The sequence below is a fragment of the Xiphophorus maculatus genome, chromosome 13, assembly GCF_002775205.1.
Source record: "Xiphophorus maculatus strain JP 163 A chromosome 13, X_maculatus-5.0-male, whole genome shotgun sequence".
Taxonomy (NCBI): domain Eukaryota; kingdom Metazoa; phylum Chordata; class Actinopteri; order Cyprinodontiformes; family Poeciliidae; genus Xiphophorus; species Xiphophorus maculatus.
Window position 1 is genome coordinate 28103235 of NC_036455.1, and position 21027 is coordinate 28124261.

General features: G+C 38.9%; 1 protein-coding gene across 1 annotated transcript in view; it reads left to right on the forward strand.

Moving 5' to 3' along the window:
- kcnk9 (potassium two pore domain channel subfamily K member 9) overlaps nt 1–20218 on the forward strand; it is a 45736-nt gene extending 25518 nt beyond the window's left edge. The window contains exon 2 of the mRNA XM_005806188.3: nt 16610–20218. Within this exon, the coding sequence (XP_005806245.2) occupies nt 16610–17493 (884 nt within the window). The 3' untranslated portion in view covers nt 17494–20218. The remainder of the gene's footprint in view (nt 1–16609) is intronic.
- The last annotated feature ends 809 nt before the right edge of the window (nt 20219–21027 follow it).

Sequence of the window (21027 nt, forward strand, 5' to 3'; positions counted from 1 at the left end):
AAAAATACTGTTTAGCTAGACAGCTAGCTAAACACAGACAACTAGTGTGTTTAACTAGTTAACATACAGTAGCTAGTTGTCTGTGTTTAGCTAAACAGCTAGCTATGTGTTTAGCTAGTTGACATAGGTAGTTGTCTATGTGTTTAGTTAGACAGCTAGCGAAACATATAAAGCTAAACACATTGCTAGATGTATGTGTTTAGCTAGATAACTAAACTCATGGCAAATAGAGGAGACAGAATCACAAGTGATTTTAAGTTGCTGCTCTTATGCAACAGTTTAATGGAATGAGACAAACATAATACATATTGCTCAATGTCATTAAATGAAAGAAACAACTAAATACTAAAGCCAAAATAATAAACTCCCAAATATCAGTGTTTACGCATGTCTGCACACTAAAATGATAACAGACAGGCATCTCGTTTCTGCTGTTAGCATAAATGCCATTATCTAACACACAGCTTATGCACACAACCAAGAAATTGACAGAACGTTATGTCTCACTCACATTCAAAAAAGCGTCTACGGTTCACAAAATAATAAACAATTGCCTATAAGAACTAATTAATAACCTGCATTAATTGTAAATCAGTGCAACACACATCCCAAACCTCTGGTGACCTACAGTGTACTCTATGTAAGACTTTGGGGTGTATTAATTGTAAATTTGGGCTTCTGTCACTTTTAGGAATTCCCGCCATGCCATCAAAGAGGAGCTGATATTAATGCTTCCAAGGCATACATGTTTTATGTTTGAGCTGATAAAAGTTATATCTTTATGTCTTTGTTATTGTGTAGTGTCTGCTCTATGTCTAGCCAGGGCTCATCTAGACAGCTATGTTTTAAAAATCTTAGCTTTATTAGCCTGTTGACTAAGAAGCACTAATGAAAGTTAAACAAATCTAGTCTTTTATCTTTAATCTTCTCTTTCAACACTAGAAAGAAAATAGGAAGGGATGAGTCCAGAGAACTAAACAAGTGAGATTATGGTTTGCTTGGGATCAAAACCATGATTTTTACTGACACTACCCATCCCATTAGTGATTTGGGATGGGGTTTCCATCAAGCAAGATAATCTTCCACGTTCTTTAAAAGCAGGATGTGGCTGGCTCGACCTTGCTGAACGCTGATTCAGTAAGCGTCCATTTGTGTTTCTTTTCCCATTTTCTGGTTGGCAAACAAAGAATAAACGGTTCTATGCATAAGGATTTGATTGTGTTTATTCCTCTAGTTTTCAAACCGTGACCTTAAAATCCTTTTTTTTTCTAAACTCGTGTATATTAATGTGTTTGCACTTTGCAGACACTTTTACAGAGGAGAAAGTACTTCCCAAGAGAGAAAATACTTCCCGAGAGGAAATTAATAGAAAAGCAACTGCAGCATTAGGTTGTTTTTCAATTCAACCAGGTTTTTCTCAGGTCTCAAATTCTATACTGCCTTGCTGATTTTATCATGTGATTTGTCTTTGTATAGAACCACAGTCTCCATTCTCATTTATTTGATAACACATGACATTACTGGTGGTAAAATTGAGTTTAAAAATAATTGCGGGACTGTTGTTTGGCAGCATAGCAAATGATTGTCATTGTACCAGAAGAGTTGGGGGAATAATTGGCCTCTTTGCATCATTCTGCAAACCACATTGATTTTATGCTGCACACAGCACGAGACTGCAAACAACCTGGCACATTGAGAGGAGCTTGTTACTTTGACGAGAAGCAGGAAGTGCGCAGCCTGTTGCCTGTGACTCAGCATTTTCCAGCTTGTCATTAATTCTTTATTTCTTTCCCTAAAAAAACCAAATCAATATAATTGACTGATGAAAGACGCCAACAAATTCACCATTTTATTGTTATGTAGGCACATTTCTCATAACAAAAGCTTGACATGTTTATAAATGTGTCACCACTAGTGAGGACTCAGAAACAGGACACCACAGGTAGGAGGCTGGAGGACGTTGTTGAGAATATTTTAGAAAATATTAGCCCAGCTTCTACGACTTTCATATTTGTCTAATTCTAACATGGCTTTCATGTAAAAAAAAAAAAAAAAGACACCTAGAAAACAATGAAAATGCTGTTCATTTGTGTTTTCACAAATGAAATAAAATTTTCAGCAATCTCAAGCTACATTTTATTATCAGTCCAGATTTTATTAGTCCAATTATTACGGTTTTTGAACTAGAGATGGTCAAATGTAGTCCAGAAATGTTAAAAAACGGTTTGGTCCTTTTGTTTTTTGTTAGGAAACTTTAGCCTTGTTTCCATTATAAATATGCTCAAAACTTTGACAGTAATTCACTAATGCAATTGTGGTGTTGCCATTAAATGAGAAACTCAATCAAAATAACACCTTGATAAGTTTGTTCACGCGATAAGTCATTTAAAAAAACCTGTGGCGCCATCATCCTCCTACCACTTCCTGTCGTCTTCTTTGTCTTTCCCCCCAGTAGTAACATCCGGTTGTTGTTCACGGGACTCGTATGATGCGGAAAAATGTTTTTCTACTGCATCACTACTTTTGATGCAGTCAAAAAAAACCCAGCCTATCTTAAAATAAATTCATTTAATGGAAACGCGAGTTCAAAAGAAACGCTTTGTTTTTCGACGAAGGTTTTGGTGCTAGCATGTGGTGGTTTTTCTGCCATATTGGAATTAGTTTATTTTGCAAAACTGCAATGGCAACACTTTTCTTTTGCATCATACGAGTCACATGATTAACAACCGGACATTCCCACAGGTGCAAACCCTGAAGAAGAAAAAAAACAGGACCCTGTTTTCAACAACTTATCACTTGAACAAACTTAATCACGTGATTGTAATTGCATTTCTTATTTAATGTAAACAACGCAATTTTAAATGTTCTATTTTTGACTAGCAGAATATTGACAATGTTTTGTCTACATTTGTAATGGAATCACAGCTTCGCTCTGCTTCTTTTCTCGCTCCAAAACGTCTTTAAAGATTATCAAGCTCAAAGCATTTACCTCCATCCAGATCAGGCTCTCTTCACTAGAGGCAGCATTTAGCAACACGACCTCACACTCACACCACACAGCCACACATTTTGTTAGATGCAAAACTAAGACATAATTGGAGTTGCAAAACACTCATTCATGAAGCAAATTATATAATAAATGATCATTTGAAGGTCTGCCGTGGATTTTATCTTACTCTGACATTTTGCTATGCTATTCACTGACTTCAGGTCTAAGAATAAAAGCAATGGATAAGGCACTTAATATGTAAATGTGATCTTTTTAAACCTGCTGGCAGGCATGTTTTATATTGTTGGATTTGCCTTATTTGTCAGTGTAGACTGGCCCGTTTGACATTTTTCCTTTAACAAAAGAGTTAAGAAGACTAGCTGTTGGAACTCCATAAACATTATTGTACTATAACACTAGAAAATTTGCAGGAAAACATAGATAATAAAAGGTTGTCTAAGTGCTGCCGCATTAAGATCTTACTGATGATAAAGGTTCAGGAAGAGAGCGAAACAAAACACCTCTGTGCTTCCAGACCTTCATTAAAATGCCCAGACCTGTGGCAATTAATGCCGCCAAGGGCCACTGGCACAATTTGAAGCCGATTAACCTGCAGATCAAACAAGTCAAAGGCGTTGGCTAAGGAAACTGCTCAAAACTAGAGCAACTTCCCAGCCTATGCACGGCTGCTAATGAGGGACTACCTTGATAGTGTTATGAATTATGGATGATGCATGTTTGTGCAACCAGAAAATAAATGAAGACTACGGGGAGAGTTGATTTACTCGGCTGATTCAGTGTCTGATAATAGTATGTTTGGTAAGTGGTGTGCTTAGAGGATCAAATGATTTGTGTTTTGGTTTAATTCATTCCTTTTTCTATAATTTTCACTCCATAATTACATTCCCAGTTACCACAAGCATTACTTCTGTTCTCGTAGAATTTGTTTTGGACTTTTTTCTACAGCATCAACCAATGCACACATGCACAGGATGGGTAAACAAAGGTGGGATGCTTTGGTTCCTTTGAGACATTGCTTTTGCTAGTTTATGGCAACTTGAAAACAAGTCAGCCAATGCCTTTCTTCTTACCACTCTTCCACAAAGATTTGTAGTGAACAACCAATAGTTGTCCTGGTAATGGGTTGTTCCACCTAAACTGTGGATCTCTCCAATTCCCTCTGAGCTACCATGAACCTCTTGAATACTTTCCTTACCCAGTGTTTCATTCTAGGTGGTCAGCCATGTCATGGTAGGTTTTGAGTTGTACCACTCTATTTTTTCATTTCAAAGGTGCCTCTAAGAGATGTTGAAAACTAGAGGCATTGTTTTCTAACGCTATAATTACCTTGTCTGTCATATTCATAAGTTTTTATGATGCTGCATCTTTGAAGGCTACTGATTGAACTGGATGTTACTCGCGGTAAGTGGCCTTTTATTTGACACATTGTAAGGACTGTTTTCATAACGCATACTAAGTTGTGGGGACTAAAGCCTGTTTCTCACGAGGAGAAGTACTCTTTTGGGGTTGGGGTTATGTTTAGGGGCTGCACAGTGGCGCAGTTGTAGCTCTGTTGCCTTGCAGCAAGATTCCCAGCCTGGGGTCTTTCTGCATGGAGTTTGCATGTTCTCCCTGTGCATGCTGGGTTCTCTCCAGGTTCTCCAGTTTCCTCCCACAGTCCAAAAACATGACTGTCAGGTTAATTGGTTTCTCTAAATTCTCCCTAGGTGTGAGTGTGTGTGTCCATGGTGTGTTGCCCTGAGACAGACTGGTGTCCTGTCCAGGGTGACCCCGCCTCTCGCCCAGAACGTGAGCTGGAGATGGACACCGGCAACCCTCCTGACCGCAGTAGGGACAAGGAAAATGGATGGATGGATAAATGGATGGATGGACAGGTTATGTTTAGGGTTAAGTATGTATCAGCCTGGCTATTGCCTTCCTACGCTTTTCAGCTGAATTCTCATCCTTCAGTACTCTGTCTAGACTTTCTCCCATTGACGTGGTAGAATTTCTACCAGGCCAGTTCTGAACAATAGCAACCGCTCTGTTTTCGAATTGTAGTCTGCTTGTAGTTTTAGCGATGGCAGTGGAGGAAGTGAATGAAACCATTCAGCTCATGTTGGCCAAACTTCTAAATACTGGCTTACATTAACAAACATCTCATTCAGTTTGGCACTTCTTTCTTCTCAGAGGAGGCTAGTTGTTTCCAGTTTCTGGTTAGCTTCTTAGTATCGAACTGCAGCATTACATATGTCACAGACGATCGTTAGCGATTGTCCCAAATGTTAGCGATTGTCCGTGACCCTGTTGAGACTTGAACTGAGAAACTTCAACAGAGCAACCGTTTCTCAATGGCCAAAGGTCCAGCTACTTTGGACAAACCAAGCATAGAACAAGGGGCTGGTTTCAACCAGGCTAAGTATGTTCTGGTATAATCAGTACCAGTACAGGATAGGCTGTGGAAATGAATGGAAGTCAATGTAAAGTTCCTACAAATGCGTGCTGGTTGTTTGTCTGTGTCTTACAGTGTTGCGCTGGAATAGACTGGCAACTTATCCAGGATGTACTGTGCCTCTCACCCAATAACCACATTAGGGTCCTGAGGATGCATGAATGGAATCATTTTATTTAGAAAGCATTTTCTGCAAAGTGCATGGAGTCTTTTTAGCTCTAACCATAGTGTTCACTCTCATGTCAACAGCACCACAAACTAAATGTCTGAAGTTATGACAATGACATGATCCTCTTTCTAAATACTGAGTAGTGGTGTTCTAATGTATGCACCAGAATTCATGTGAGTATTTGTGTTTAGGCTATTTTAAGTGAGTGTTATAATTTATTCCCTACCAGAAATAGTATTTCACGTGTTCTTGTTCATTTATATGGGTTAACTTTTAAATTGTTACAGGAACTTTATAATGAAGATCCATATTTCTAATTAATTGGAATTTTTAGCATATTAGGAACTGTATCAGGAATGTTTTTTCAGGTTACCAATGATAGAATCAGATTTCATCATATGTGTGCTAAGCACACAAATAAATGTGTACTCTTCTGGGTCTGTCAGTTCATTTTATGTGGCTCAATTTTTTTGTAGCGCAGAAGATATGCAATGTTGATTATGTAACTAGAGAATAAATAATGACATATTTTTCTTAAATTGGATTTAGGCTACTTGCTGTGTGAGTTTTAAATTGGAGCAACAATGACTCAATCTTGCACAGACCTATGGAACTCACACTGTGGATGTGGGCAGCCATTCAAAATAAGTCATAGTAAAGTGGAGTAAAGCCAAACAAAGGCTGAGTCATGCAAGTTATAATGTAATTCACAAATGCTCAAGCATTAGAGCACCACTTAGATTAAACTACTAAAAGCTATGGGAGTGTGTGAGTTCTCTACAACCTGGCAGACTGAACCAAAAACAATCAAGCCACTTTAATAGGAAAACCTTGAGGTGAATCTCCTTTATGTCTTCAGAATTTTATTAATTCTTCATGCCACAGATTCAACAGAGTGTCACAAAGATTTCTTAGACATTTTGATCCACTTTATGATTAATATGATTATATCTGAGGTGTAGCATCAGTCGATACGATCAGGTACAGAGAAAAGACGCTGAATGGATGTAAAACTGTTTTTTAAACACAGACATAAATGTAGTGAATTAGGAATTTATTTGATAACTGCGGTTTAGTAAATATTGGTCTATGCAAGTGTACTTAGAAATTGAGAGCAGCTTCGACTGATGGGTAGAAGTTTCCCCAGGTCATGATACAAACACCACTAGCTAGCTGCAACCATTGGTACAAGGAAAGATGGATCCATGACTTTATGTTGTTACTGCCAATTGGAATCTTGTAATTGGACACAGAATTTCAGACTCCATGGACCAGGAAACATTTTTCTGTTTCACCCATTCTGTGCTGATCTCTGACATCAACAATGCGTTGTCGTCTGTTCCAGGGGTGTGAACCACAAGTGGCTCTTTGGACCTTCCACAATGGCTCTTAATAACTTTGACTAAAAGCTATAAAGAAGCAAGTAGCGTTTTTAAATGTAGATATAATGACAAACGGATTTTACCAGGGTTTTTTTCCTGCAATATTTAAATTGAAATTCTACAGAGAAAGACACTACAAATACCAGTGGTTTGTTTTTAGATCTGTTTGTTGGGAATTATGTGGGACCTATGTGGGAGTTGCTTTTCTTTCATCAATTTTCATCCCTTAGAAGAGATAATTCATCTTTTAGCTAAAGTTATATGTTTGTCTGTACTTTAAATCCTCAAATAGAAAGAAAATGGTGGTTCTTTAAAAATGAGAACAAATTTCTAAGAGTAGATATTTATCTACAATTGATAGCTGACTGGACATTTTCTCTTGGGACCATTGTTTCCAAACCTGCAAGACTTTTATAAAATGATCCAATCATCCCAATGTACCAAGTAATGACCAAGTGACAGGCTTGTTTACTATATATATATATATATATATATATATATATATATATATATATATATATATATATATATATATATATATATATATATATATAGTTTTTTTATGAGATGCAACACTCATTTAACAAATCCAAATTGTGACATTAAAAGTTTGTAAAGCAACAGATTGTACCTCCTCCTACTTCGAATGACGGCCACACTATTTTCAGGGTCTGCCACTGTGTGGATGCATTATCACACTTCCCACTTGGGTTTGTTCTAACAGTTAAGCAGATGCACACTGACACAATAAACTTGCTTAAAGCATTCAGTTCAATTCAGTTTTTAATATAAAGCCAAATCAGAATAAACATCGCCTCGCGGTGCTTTACGAGACAAACTGATCCACTTTATTTACTGAAATACATAAACAGTTTAAACCGATCACGCTGTCTGCTTCAAATTGGACACATTCCATTTTAATCTTGGTGATAAAACAACGCACTGAAGATCAGTTCATTATGTCAACTGAGAAAAAGTCTATTGTCGAAACAAATTCAGCAGATTGCAGCGAGTCACTGACTTTACAGCTATCTGTCATTCTGAGGATGCATGTAGCAATTGGCTCAGCGTGAGCCGTCATCTGCTGCAACCGAATGGGACACTGAGAAGAGAGAGCAGAAAGACAAAAAAAAACCAGAATCCAGATTCAGGAGGAAATTCTATGTTGAACAAAAAAGTGGAGTTAATTGCATGAGTATCTCTTTTAGCGGCTTCATTTAGAGGAGAAACACAGCATTACGGGTACGTTTTCACTAGCTACGGTACCATTACAAATATGAGTAAATCTTTGTTGATATTCTGCTGATTCCGAAACAATATAATTTTGTAATTGCTGTGTTTCCATTAGATAGGTTGGATTGACACAACTTTATATGAGCTGTGATGCTGTGAGAGCTCTCCTGGAGCCAGCTGCACGTTGTCTGAAAAATCACAAACAAACCGTCACCCTCCTGCTACTTCCTGTCACCTTCTTCGTGTTTTTTCTCCAGTAGCAACTAGGTCTGTCACAATAAACAGTAAATCAATTAATTGCATGATAAATTAAAATCAGTGCAATCATTTTTGATTGATTCATTGTTTCTCTTTTTTTCTCTCTTTCTACCCAACACTGGATTTTACCCTAGTGGTCTCAACCAGCCATTTTTTAAAAGGACAATGTTGTCCTTTTGCAACTTCATTCGTTGTTGTTTATTTGTTGTTTCTGTAATTTTGTATGTTTAGTTTGGATATTTAAAATGTTCTCCAGTCCCAATGTAAAACGTTCATTAAAATTTAAAATGACCCTCTGACCCAGGCGCTGGCTTCTGTTATCCACTTTGTGTTATTTTCACAGCAAATCATTTGTATCTTATCAGTCACTCTGCCACAGCTTCTGTTTTCTACCAACTTATAAGAGAGCTTGATTTAACACAATTAATAATTTATAAGCTGTTCTTTTATTGCAGAGACACTTTGTGGTTTTAACTGCTAAGACTTTTTTTTGAACCAATCAGCACATCTTGCATGTTGGAGGCTTCAAATAGAGAATACTTCACATCTTTTCTTGGTCTCTTTCTGATTTTGCAGGGTTTGTTTCATTTTCCCAAGGATGCGTCTTGAGTCAGAGGCTTCGTCTTGTGCTTTTCATCATTCGCCAGGGAGCATTATTCCCTTTCAGCCGCTCTCCACAAACACCAGTGTTCACCTGTGCACACATGAGCGCAGAAGCACCTGTGCGTGGCGGGGCTCCGCATGGAGCAGCAAATATGTCTGTTCCCAAGACAACAGGAGATAATAGAGGCATTATAACCGGGCAAACAGATTACACAGTTCAGCGCCGAGGCAGGAACAACACATCCCATCAATGACATCAAAGGAATACTCCAAAAAGGTGGCACAGTTTACACCACTTTGGGACTTGTAGTTTTCTCCCGTAATCTACTACTCCGGTGATCGGAGGTGTATAATGTGTCTGAACTCACCAGCTTTTACAAGATAACGACCGAAAAGCTTTTCATGAAAGTTTTTCTCTCAGTGAATTAGATCAGTGGTAGATGGCACACAAGTGGACATTGTTCGATGCTGTAAATGTCACATGGAATGACATTCAAAAGGTATTCTACAGGTCATGTGAGTGTCCGTGAACCTCCCAGGTAATGTTCTCGTGTTTATCGTGTTGTTGCTGTAAAGAACTCTCCTTTATTTATTTTTTTTGCCCTATTATGACTTCCTGCCTGGGTCTCATCGGATAGAGGTAACGACTTTTGACTTTAAAATGCTGCCAGAAGTAAACAGCTTCAAAAATCTCGACCAAACTGCGGCGTGTAAGACGCAGCCTCATGGCCGTTCTCATAGCGGCTTGTTGAGTAAGCACCCAATATACTCTGATGTGATTGCAGCGGCGGAGGCCTGCTCTGGTAAAGCTCAAAATGACCAAAATTCAGTTGGTATAATGTCCTGGAGTGGGAAAGGCAATCCTTAAAGATGAGCTGCTGATTAGACCTGGGGTAATCTGTCTGCGCAGAGCGGCGCTGCAAATAAAATAAAAGCTTTCATCTTGTCACAGCTGCGGCTGTAATTCATTATATTCTAATTACTCGCCAAGAAGAAATTAATGCAATAAGAAAAAAAATATAGATTAACTTGCTCTTTTAGATTATGATGGAAAGATGGAAGGAGAGATGGCTATACAAATATGTACCTGCCTTATAATCTGCCTTATTTGATGCTAAAAGCCTTTTTTACAATACCATTTGCATATTGATGTTATCTGTAGATACCCTCTGCTAACGCCTGAATTAGAGGAAAATCTAAGAAGAAGCAGACGTAGAATTCAGCATTATTTCACTTCTTTTTGCTGCCATGACTGAAGCTGGAGACACATATGACTTTTAAAGTTGTCACAGATTGGAAAGACCAAGGCCAGCAGTCACAGAGATTCTCAGAGGCTTCTCAGAGCGTTCCAATCTTAGCCTAAAGATTCCTGCCAAGCAGAGCTAGCTTCAGAGGGATTCATTCAGGTGCTGAGAAATGATGGAAATTCCCATCTCAGTGAGGAACCACTCCTAGCAACCACGCCGTGTGATGCAGTATTCCACATACTGTGACTTCATGTACTCACTGCTCAATGTGCTAGCGGCAGAGAAACAACTTACAGGTGGCTTTGCTGAGTAGCCTTAGCATTCTGCTATCAGGAAGAAGCCGCACCATAGCAGAGATAAAGTGGGGGAAGCGGAGAGTGGGGTGAGCAACGCCACACGGAGGTTGTTTGACAGCACTAAGACCCACCTCCTGCCTCTGATTGGTTGTTTCTGGTTAGCACTGGGAGATAGCAGTGGAGCTCAATTTCTTTTTCACAGATTATCTGTCTCATATCAAACTGTAAACATTGCGACAGCTTCAACAAATATGTAGTAAAAATTTTTTTTATAAAATGTACTTACTGGAGATGTAAGGAGTTGACCTTTAAAGAGTCTTTAGCATCTCTTATGATTAGTTAGCATAGCTAACACTGACCTGGATATTTTCAACAGGATGCCAGCGTTTCCAACTCTATTTCATTAAATACAAACTTAAAAACTCAAAAAGATGTGGCAACGTTGTTGCAACTGTTCAGCTTTTCTGTTATCTCCTAAAGGTCTGCTCTCTCTTGCTTTGTGGCAGCCTGAAGGAGCTCCATGGATGTACATGTTGTAGAAAATAAAGTTACGTTAAATACCTTCTCAAACTGAAAGTAGCTAACACAGAGACTTCTTCACCGACTAGCAGCATCCGTCCTGACTAGAGTTGTTTTTAGCGTGACCTGCTAGTTCTTTCTGCAGTGTGTTTGCTGATTCTCAGTGTCCAGCTGAACGCCTGTCAGGACGAATCATGCTGAAAATCCTACGCTCACCTGTCGATTTCTCCGTACAGCTCTGCCAATATAAAGCTCCGTCAGATTTATTTGTCTTGCACCAGTGCAGGTCAATATCCTGGCTGTGTAGAGCAATAGATCACACTGTTTGAGTAAGACACTCTCCCTGTGCAGCACATTATATATTCGACATGCTTCAAAAGAATGTATCTTGAATTGCTGGTTTGACAAAGAAAAACAAAATCTATCCTTAATGTGAAAGAATCTCTTCTAAAGTAAAGAAACAAAACAGCATACCAAATATGAGTTGTGTTTTCAACATTGAAATGATGTGCTGGCAAGGAGGAAAAGAATGAAAATGTCAACGTGTGATAAATACTTACTCTGTTCAGGAGCATATCGTACTTGAAACTTGACGAATTTTAGAGAGGCATGATGTACAGAATGACTTCACAACTCCTGAGTATTCATCGTAGTTTGATTCTTCAGACATTATTCCCATTCCCCAATCTGCAGTGCTATTGTTCTCAATATATTTTTCCTGATTTTTCCTTTTTTTCTGTTTATGTTGGGAAAATGTGCTGTTGTTGTGTCTGATTAATGTTCCAGACAGTCATTACAAGACAGAGGAACATTTCCTCTGAGCTTCTATTTAGACTGAAATACATTGAAATGATAATCTCATATCCTGTCCACAGAGATGATTTAGCAAACATGGTGCCATTCAGTGTTTATTGCTTCGTTCTCTGGTGGGCTACAGCGCCACCCATGGGCCCGGCGGACCTACTACGTCAATTTCTGTAGTTCTGCAACCTGTCCTGTGCAGATTTTCTCTCTCTCTCTCTTTTTAGTTTACCAAAACATACTGTTCTCGTCTATATGTGGGTATTTTCCAGATTTCCAGGTTAAAAGTGTTTAGAAGTGAAAGTTTAGTGGGACCTTTAAATAGAGCTGGGAAATATGGACTTTAAGTTTGAACACAAAGTTTTGTGGTACTGTTATGATAATAATAAAAGTGACGAAAATAACTATTTATTACTTATATTTTATGTTATTTCATGGCTGTCAGTGAATAACACAAACACAAATACTGCTCTTGAAACAAATGGTAAACATGGTAGGACAGCGGTCACAGAAGAAAAGAAGTGTGACTGGAGTCACTGAAAAGCACACAGTAACTGCATTTAATCATATTTTCAAATTTATTAATGACCTGAATGAAAAAACAGAGAAGAACATAGTGAAACTAACAATGTGGACAATTTGGAGCTGTTTTAAATATTGTTAATTGGAATTTATTTGTAACAATAAATCTAAATTCTTATAAGAACATTATCACAGTAGATAATAAGCATTAAGATAAATGACTACCCCCACCTCTAAATAAAATTTTTAACATCTAAAAGATTTCTAACTTTCAAAGGAAAGTTGAAAATATGCAATCTAGTGTAGATATTGTCTGGAGAAAAACACATCTAAATACATGAGGTCTGAGTTAGTTGTAAAAATCTGGAGTACGGAGTCGCAGAGTTTTTATTATTTACAGGACTTTCCCTTTCCTCACCATGTTGTCTTTATTGATTCTACCTGTTCATTTTCATATAAAAAAGGTAAAGACACCTATAGTTTGACAGGAACAACAAAACTGTATGATTTCTGGTAGAGAACCTGAAAAGCGTGGTTCCTTTAATCAGGTTTGGTGCAAACAGCAACAGGCCGATTACCCTGGGCTTCGCATTGACGTGTTTTGTCATGTAGATAAGGTTTTTTTCCATTTTCATTTGCGCTCCGAGTGGTAAACCAGCACCAGATCTGTGCAGCAGATTGGTCAGTGAATTAAGCGGCTTCTTTAGTTCCGAAGTTTGGCCTGAGATACGATCAGTAAGGATAATTGTCCCTTTCCAGCAAAAAAAACCCAAAACAAAAAACCTGTCCTGTTGTTGGTTTCCATTGGTCTGATTGTATCAGAGTTTTATCCCTGCTTCAGCCTGGCTGTGTAGCATGAAATAATGAACTGCTAGTGCAAACCGGGTCATTTAAAAAACTCAGCGCTTCATAAACATATTAGCACCTTTACATTGTAGCATCTTTGGATTAATCCCTGATATTGATTTTCCAATGCAAATTTGGTCTTTATAAACTTCTGATAAATATTTAAACAGCTTCTGTGTCCTGCTAAAAACCTTAATTTGGATTGGTCAGCATGCCTGGCAACTCACCCGCTTTTTTACAGCAGCTCACCCTAAAATGGTGGAATTTGATGTGTGAAGGAGAAATATAAAATCACAGTGTGACGCAGCGTACGACCATGACAGGAAATATGATGAAATGTGATTAAACATTTCTAAAAGAAACCAATAAATTAAACCTAATATATGAAACCTGGCTTTATCTTACGCGAATAAATTATAGAAAATGTTTATTCATGTTGGGTTTAATTCATTGGATGAATGCAATGAACTTTTCCCATGTACAGTGCTTATAAAAAAGTATAAACCCCCTTTGGTTATTTTGATCCTTTTTATTGTTTTTACAATCCAATCATAATCAACAAACAGTTGCTTTCTTAACAAAAACATGTATTTGAGACACACTGCACGCAGGTGATCATCTCCTTTCAATCATGGTGAGATGAAAAACACCAATTGGCTGGACCTCTGTTGAGTCACTTTAAAACTGGTGAATACTTATGCAATCACATTTTATGTAAAATATTTTTGTCACTTTGTGGAAATCACTTTTCCTTTTGGTGTTTTTTCTTTCTCAAAACTGACAAATTTTGCTGATCATGATTGATATGGAACAGGGTGAGACATCCAAAGGGTGAATGTTTTTATAGAGACGTTAGCTACTGAAATACAGCCTCTTTTTACTTGTTTTAGACAAATTATTGTTCACATTTTACCAGCTGTAAGATGTCTCAGTAAAGCAGCAGCTTAGCTTGTCAGATGCATCTACTTTGGAAATGTTTTGAGAAATAATTCAAACAGAATATTCAGCTTCAATTAATCTGCAGCGTGCGTGCAAACATGAATTAAGCGAAGCTGTTCCTGGTCCAGCTCTCTCTTCTGAAAGGGCATAACTAGTAAATACATGAGTGGGCAGAAGGCCTGATGAGGAGAAAACAGAATGAATATCTGAGAGCAGAAACCACAGATCTTATCCAGGACATTTAAATAAATATGTTTCCTAATATTGCTTCGCTGTTTTCCAAAAAAAAATCTGACGTCCGCCACAGAGAGTGCTTTCATGGAGTGACGATCCGCCAACTGACAGGTGGCGTTTCTTGGCTACGACTTGAGTTTCAATGTTGGCAGCAACGGTGCTCCGTAAAGAGAGATGATCGATATGACTGCTTAAGAACCGTAGCTCTTATTCATACCGTAATCTCTCAAGGGACTTTGTACATAAGATGAGATACGCACAGAATCACTTGCGTTTTGAAAATTGAATCAAAACATAGTGAATGACTTCCATTGTTAACCCCACAGGTTGGTTTTCCAAAGTATTGCGTGTGAGTCAGCAGCTTGGGGTCTAAATATAAAGTCTAATTAAGCTAAAAGCTTTACTGGCATTCCCTCTATTCCCTCTATGACTCTTTCTCAATCCCTGCTCCAAACTCCTCTGCCTCACCGGAAACTTCTGACTAATGGGACACCCCTTCACTTTAATGTTGGGCCCCAAATAAGATTAATGAGCAGGCACATTTCTGTGGCGGCCACCTTATTCAATACCTCACCTGGCAGCGCTCACAGACTCTTACTGAGATTTTCTATATGGGCCTGTTTGTAAACAAAAGCTGGTTTTGGATCGAAAAGTAAAGTAGACAAATTATAGTTCACCTCAGGTGACTGCAGCTTCAAAACCATAAAAAATAAAATAAAATTCAAATTCCTTGAATTCTTAGCGTTTTGTCACATTGTAACCACAAACTTCACTGTGTTTTACTTGGATTTTATGTGACAGACCAGCAGGAAGTAGTGCATAGTATGGTTTTCAAACTTTTTTTTACAAAGTTAGGTAAAAATCTCTTCAGCCTCTTTCACTATAATACCACTAAAATACATCCGGGTGCAACCGGTTACCTTCATAAGTCACCAGTTTAGTTGTTAACGTGCAGCTGTGTGTAATTCAAACTTAAATCTGGGTGATTTTGACTGATTTGATGGAGGAGAAACAGGGTGAGGTTGTGAAACATTTTCCTAAACTTTGAATTTGTCATTTGAAATTGTTTAAGAAAGCATCCCCAACATCAAAACATTGCAGAAAACTCAGCTCAGGTGGAAATGTCTGTTCACTGGACAACTGCTGCAGTAGTTGGGCATTCTGTAAACCTGGAGACCAGAAAGCTACCATTGAAAAGAAGCTCCACATCATTCATGTTGCTAAAGGTGCTCTGGTTACACGAGACCAGGCTTACACTTAGTCGCCAACTTGCAAAATGTTATGAAAACCACAGTAACCCTGCATGTCACCTTGAACATCCCATCTCCACTGTGAAACACGGTGGTGACTGCATAGTGCTGTTATAATGGAATCGCAATGGATTCACTTATGTCAAAGTAAATTTAATGGGGCAAAAATGGTCCAGTCAAAGTCCAAATAAACTGAGAATCCTTTGCAAGACTTGTGAATGGATGTCCACCAACTCTATGTACTGACCCTGTGATTTTAGAGTGCAGTTGGTGGCACTATGTGAGGTTTTATTTATTTGAGGTTTTAGGTCTTTATGTGTTTTAAAAAAAGAAACGAGGGTTACAAGTTAGGATTAGGATTAGGGGCCGGTAACCATTTGGCTAAGAAATCCCATTCATTTGCACTCTGACTGTCACATTTTTCCCAAATAGAAAGAAATTAAATTCCTGCAAACTGACAGTGGGTGTCGATCTCATCTTGATTTTTGCTCAATGCCAGTTTTTCCATCACCTGGGTTTGCCATTTTGCCCACTTGGCTTGCAATTACCTGCCTCCCTATGGTTTTCTGGACCAGGGAATTTCTGACCTTTGACATAAAGTCCACAGGTGTGGACATAAAGTCCACACCTGTGGACTTTATGTCCACCTGGTGGTTCAACTTTCTACTTTCTAGGCATAGAAAGTTGAAAGTCATGTTTTGTTTTCCTTGTTGTGCTTGTTCTGTTTCTATTGGTCTGTCATGGAAAATTGTGAAAGCATCTGTGGTTCTCCGAAGGGTTATAGACCTTCGCAAGGTGCGGCAAGTTAAGTCTGTTTGCATTGCTAATTTTTCATTCTTTTTTAACATTTTTTTTATTGTTGTTCTCAGGCTATGGGCATGCAGCGCCTGGGACCGATGCGGGGAAGGCCTTCTGCATGTTTTACGCCGTCCTCGGAATTCCTTTGACCCTCGTCATGTTCCAGAGCCTGGGCGAGAGGATGAACACGTTCGTCAAGTACCTCCTGAAACGCATCAAGAAGTGCTGCGGAATGCGCATCACGGATGTGTCCATGGAGAACATGGTGACGGTGGGATTTTTCTCCTGCATCGGCACGCTGTGCATCGGCGCCGCCGCGTTCTCCCACTACGAGGACTGGAGCTTCTTCCAGTCGTACTATTACTGTTTCATCACGCTAACGACAATAGGCTTCGGAGACTTCGTGGCCCTTCAAAAGAACCGGGCCCTCCAGAAGAAGCCCCTGTACGTGGCCTTTAGCTTCATGTATATCCTGGTGGGTCTGACGGTCATCGGCGCATTCCTCAACCTGGTGGTTCTCCGCTTCCTGACTATGAACAGCGAGGACGAGCGGCGGGACGCCGAGGAACGTGCCTCACTCGCCGGCAACCGCAACAGCATGATCATCCACATCCAGGACGAGTCGCTGCAGAGGAGCCGGCGGCGGCGGGAGCCGTACAGGACGGAGGTGTCGGACCTGCAGTCGGTGTGCCCGTGCATGCACTACCGTTCGCACGACTACGGCAGCTCTGGAGGCGGGATCGGAGGCCTGGGTTGTGCCTTTTCGCATCAGAACTCCTTCGGCTCGCAGCTGAACCCCAGTCAGTACTTTCGGTCGGTCTCCTACAGGATCGAGGAGATCTCGCCCAGCACCTTGAAGAACAGCCTCCTCCCGTCGCCCGTCAGTTCAGTTTCTCCCGGCCTTCACAGCTTCACGGACAATCACCAGCTCATGAGGAGGAGGAAGTCCATCTGAGACTCCACGCTCACCGGACCAGTGAGTTGGTCACGTTTTATACACAAGGTCAAACATTTTCAATGCTGCTCTTCACCAAGATTTTTATTTTAGCACCTTTTACCTCCCCCTGCCCCCACTTCCACGAGTTTGGTTGTACGTACTTGCTGCAACCGGATTAGAGAGACTGGACGGAACAGCAAGACTGGACCCGAACAGGATGCAAAGCATGAAGCATGGATGTCTATTTTTTCAAGAATTACTTAATTTAAAGAGATGCGACACAAACTACAAGACCTTACTTATTACAGATTTACACAATAAAATGAATACATGAACTTTGGTCACGTACTCAGTGAATGCACACGGGGAGAAATGCTATTTTTCAAAGGGAGTTTGCTTGTTTCACTTTAACTTGAAGAGATATTTGTTATGTATTATCCCATTGCCTCGCTGCAGACAGAGAATTCAAGAATGATCTAAAGCATCAGGTATTATTTTCTATAAAGCAATCATTTACTCTAATGGTTTCACCTCACGTTAAGCCAAAATATTGTTGCCAATATTAGCATGTGACTTGGATGTCATTTCCTTAGTAGTGCGCCATGGGTTTGTGACCTTTAGTCTTTTTTCCCCCCATGGTTTCTGTGTAAGTGTCTTTTGTGTGTGAATCAGAGGATCATACTGCTGGTATTGATACTTCCTGCTGATCTACAAACACTGAGTTGAAACTCAATAGCTTTAACTTCACCTGTAGCCTTTTGACGTACATAGTGACCAGAAGGGAACCACAACAACAACATTTTGACAGTTTTCTAGTTTCTCCCCATCAGAACAGTTGATTTTTATTATTATTATTATTATTATTATTATTATTATTATTATTATTATTATTATTATTATTATTTCACAGACATTCATAACATCTTAATGAATATTTAGTACCATATTGGCTATTGGCTCAAAGCTTGAAAGCCTTGGTTTCAGATCTTGGCTTGCTGGAGGTCCACACCTTGAATGCATAGGTTGGCATGATGTACTTCCACTTCCAGTCAAAGTCCAAAAACATGCATGTCGGTTTAGTTTAGCTCAAATTAATACCCAAGTGTGAGTTGGAGGCTGTTTATTGGCTGTTTGTTATGGGTTCCCATAAAACTAGAAAATTCCTGAATTAAAGAAAACCCTATTTGGATTTTTTTTTCCCAAAAAAACTTTCTCATGGATCAAATATGGATCAATTCAGGTCTTATTTGAGTTCACACCACAGCGACAAATTATGGATTCGATCCATCAAACCGGGTTAGGTTGTCAACTCCCTTAAACGGGTTACTCACTAATGTCTAATGTCTAGGCTAGCAGTGAGCTGATTGAAAACTATGTGTTTGGGTAAAAATGTTGAACTACAACAAGCTTGAGGTCATTTTGCCCTTTCACCAATTTCAACCTGCATTTGTGTTTGTAACGCTAGTTTATACCACTATGCCTAACATTTTGTCATTACGGTAGTTTATACATGTACTTAACACAGTGTTTATTTCTGTTGCTTTTGGTTGGATATTTTGTTATACTCGTGAAAATGGGTGGAAAAAAAGTTTCTAAAGTGGATCCAGATTTTCACATTTGTTCTGACTGAAGAAGCATAAAATATTAACTGCCACAAACGCTCTTCAAAAATCTCATTGGCAGACTGCAGCAGTTCATACATTGAAACCTGTGTATGAAATGGCCCAAATTGGAAAGGTTTGTGTTTAATGAGACTTTTATTGACAATCAGTTCAATTTGGGTTACAAAGTTAATACTCAGTATGTAATATTTTCTAGAATATTGCCTTCCTATTTTGGCTTTTCAACCAATTCTTTGGTCAAGGTGTGAATCTTGAACCTAGCTTGCACCAGCTCCTGCTAGCTACTTAGCTAGTGAAGGCTAATGAAGCCTGAAGGGAGGAAACTTGTTCTCTAGTGTGAACTAAAGCCATGAACACTACGCACTGACAGGAATAACATTATGAAGCAGCTCTGTCATGTCTTATTTCAACCTGATGAATAGGTCCAATCAGACCAGTCAGGATGTTATTTTATGTTCATACTGGCACTTTGTGAAGAATGGTTTAATATTAAGTCAGAGGTTTTGTCATAACTACTTAGATTGCCAAACAGCATCAATTCAGCATTTTGGTGAAAGTAATAACCCAGCAGTTTTTTTGTTTTAAAAGATTAAGTGGGTGCGAAGAATAAATAAATGCCTTAGGATGGTTGACGTGTCACGAATGACTCTGAGCTTTTTTTTCCTGATGTATGTTTCAGCCTCGACTAAATCTTACCTTCAATATAAATTCATGTACTGTGTTTCCATCCAGCTGTTAAAGCAAATCAATTTGAAACCTTTCCATCTGCTCTCATGCTAATGATCTCCATTTAGAAAAAAAAAAAAGAAAGAAAACCAACCCAAGCAACAGTGAGAGCCACTTTGCAGAAACACAATTTTTCAAAAAGAGCCAATGGTGCCAACCTTTCTGATGCACAGTTTTAGAACGCCCACAAAAAAAACTGAAAACAGAACCGAACTGCAAAAAATTCTCTAGAGCTACATTTCTGACTAAAAACATTCTCTAGTGATAAACGTCATAAAAATGAAAGGATTTTAATTATGCATTTAATTATTATTTTTTTCTCTCTACAAGTGTGTCAGCACTACAGCACAAATAACTGAAATTATTTTAAAGGGCCAGTATTATGTAAAATTGACTTTTTTGAGCCTTACATCATGTTATAATGTTATTCCCTCTAGAATACTGCTTTGATTCTTTCATGCATGTTTTAGAAATCTCCCATAGCAACCATCCACCTGTGCTAAATGCCTGGGTGGTCATAGCTCCGCCTTTGAGGCGCAGCTCCTCTTCAGAACTGCAATTTCCAAGTTTCAGAGCTCCTGCCTCCCTTGTGACTCTCCGACTAGCTCCTTCAGACTAGCCAGCATCAATTAGCAAACACCTGGTGAATCTGGGCGTCTGCTGAGCTCATTATAGGAGCTACTGCTCAGAGCAACGCTGGTAAAAATGTTGTCAAAGGGTTAATAGAGGAGAAATGAGCAGTTTTTAAAGAGACAGAGGCCCAATTTCCAGGCATTAGAGTAACATTTCTTTTAAGGCATATTTGATATATACAAGGTTTTTATATCAGCTGAAGGTAACATAATTACTTGATTGTGCTATACAATGGCACTATGGCTGGAAAACTCATTTTACTCCCCCTTTACAGACATTCTTGGCCTGATGTGGTGTGTTGTTTAATCTGTCCAATTTGAGGGGGGAAAGGAGTCGTTAAAACAATATCAGAACCCCAAATTAATCTTGCATTCACATGTAAGCTGAATGTGTAATCTCCTTGCCAGAACTGTAGGTTCTAGATGTTGTTTGAAAAGGTGATTTATAAACTGTTACTACAAATTTGAAACGCAAATTTCTTTTCAGTATTTATCCACTAAAAAAAGAAAAGAAAAAAATCTTGAATCTCTGTGTTCAAATGAGAACCCAGAAATGGACAGTAAATGTTTGT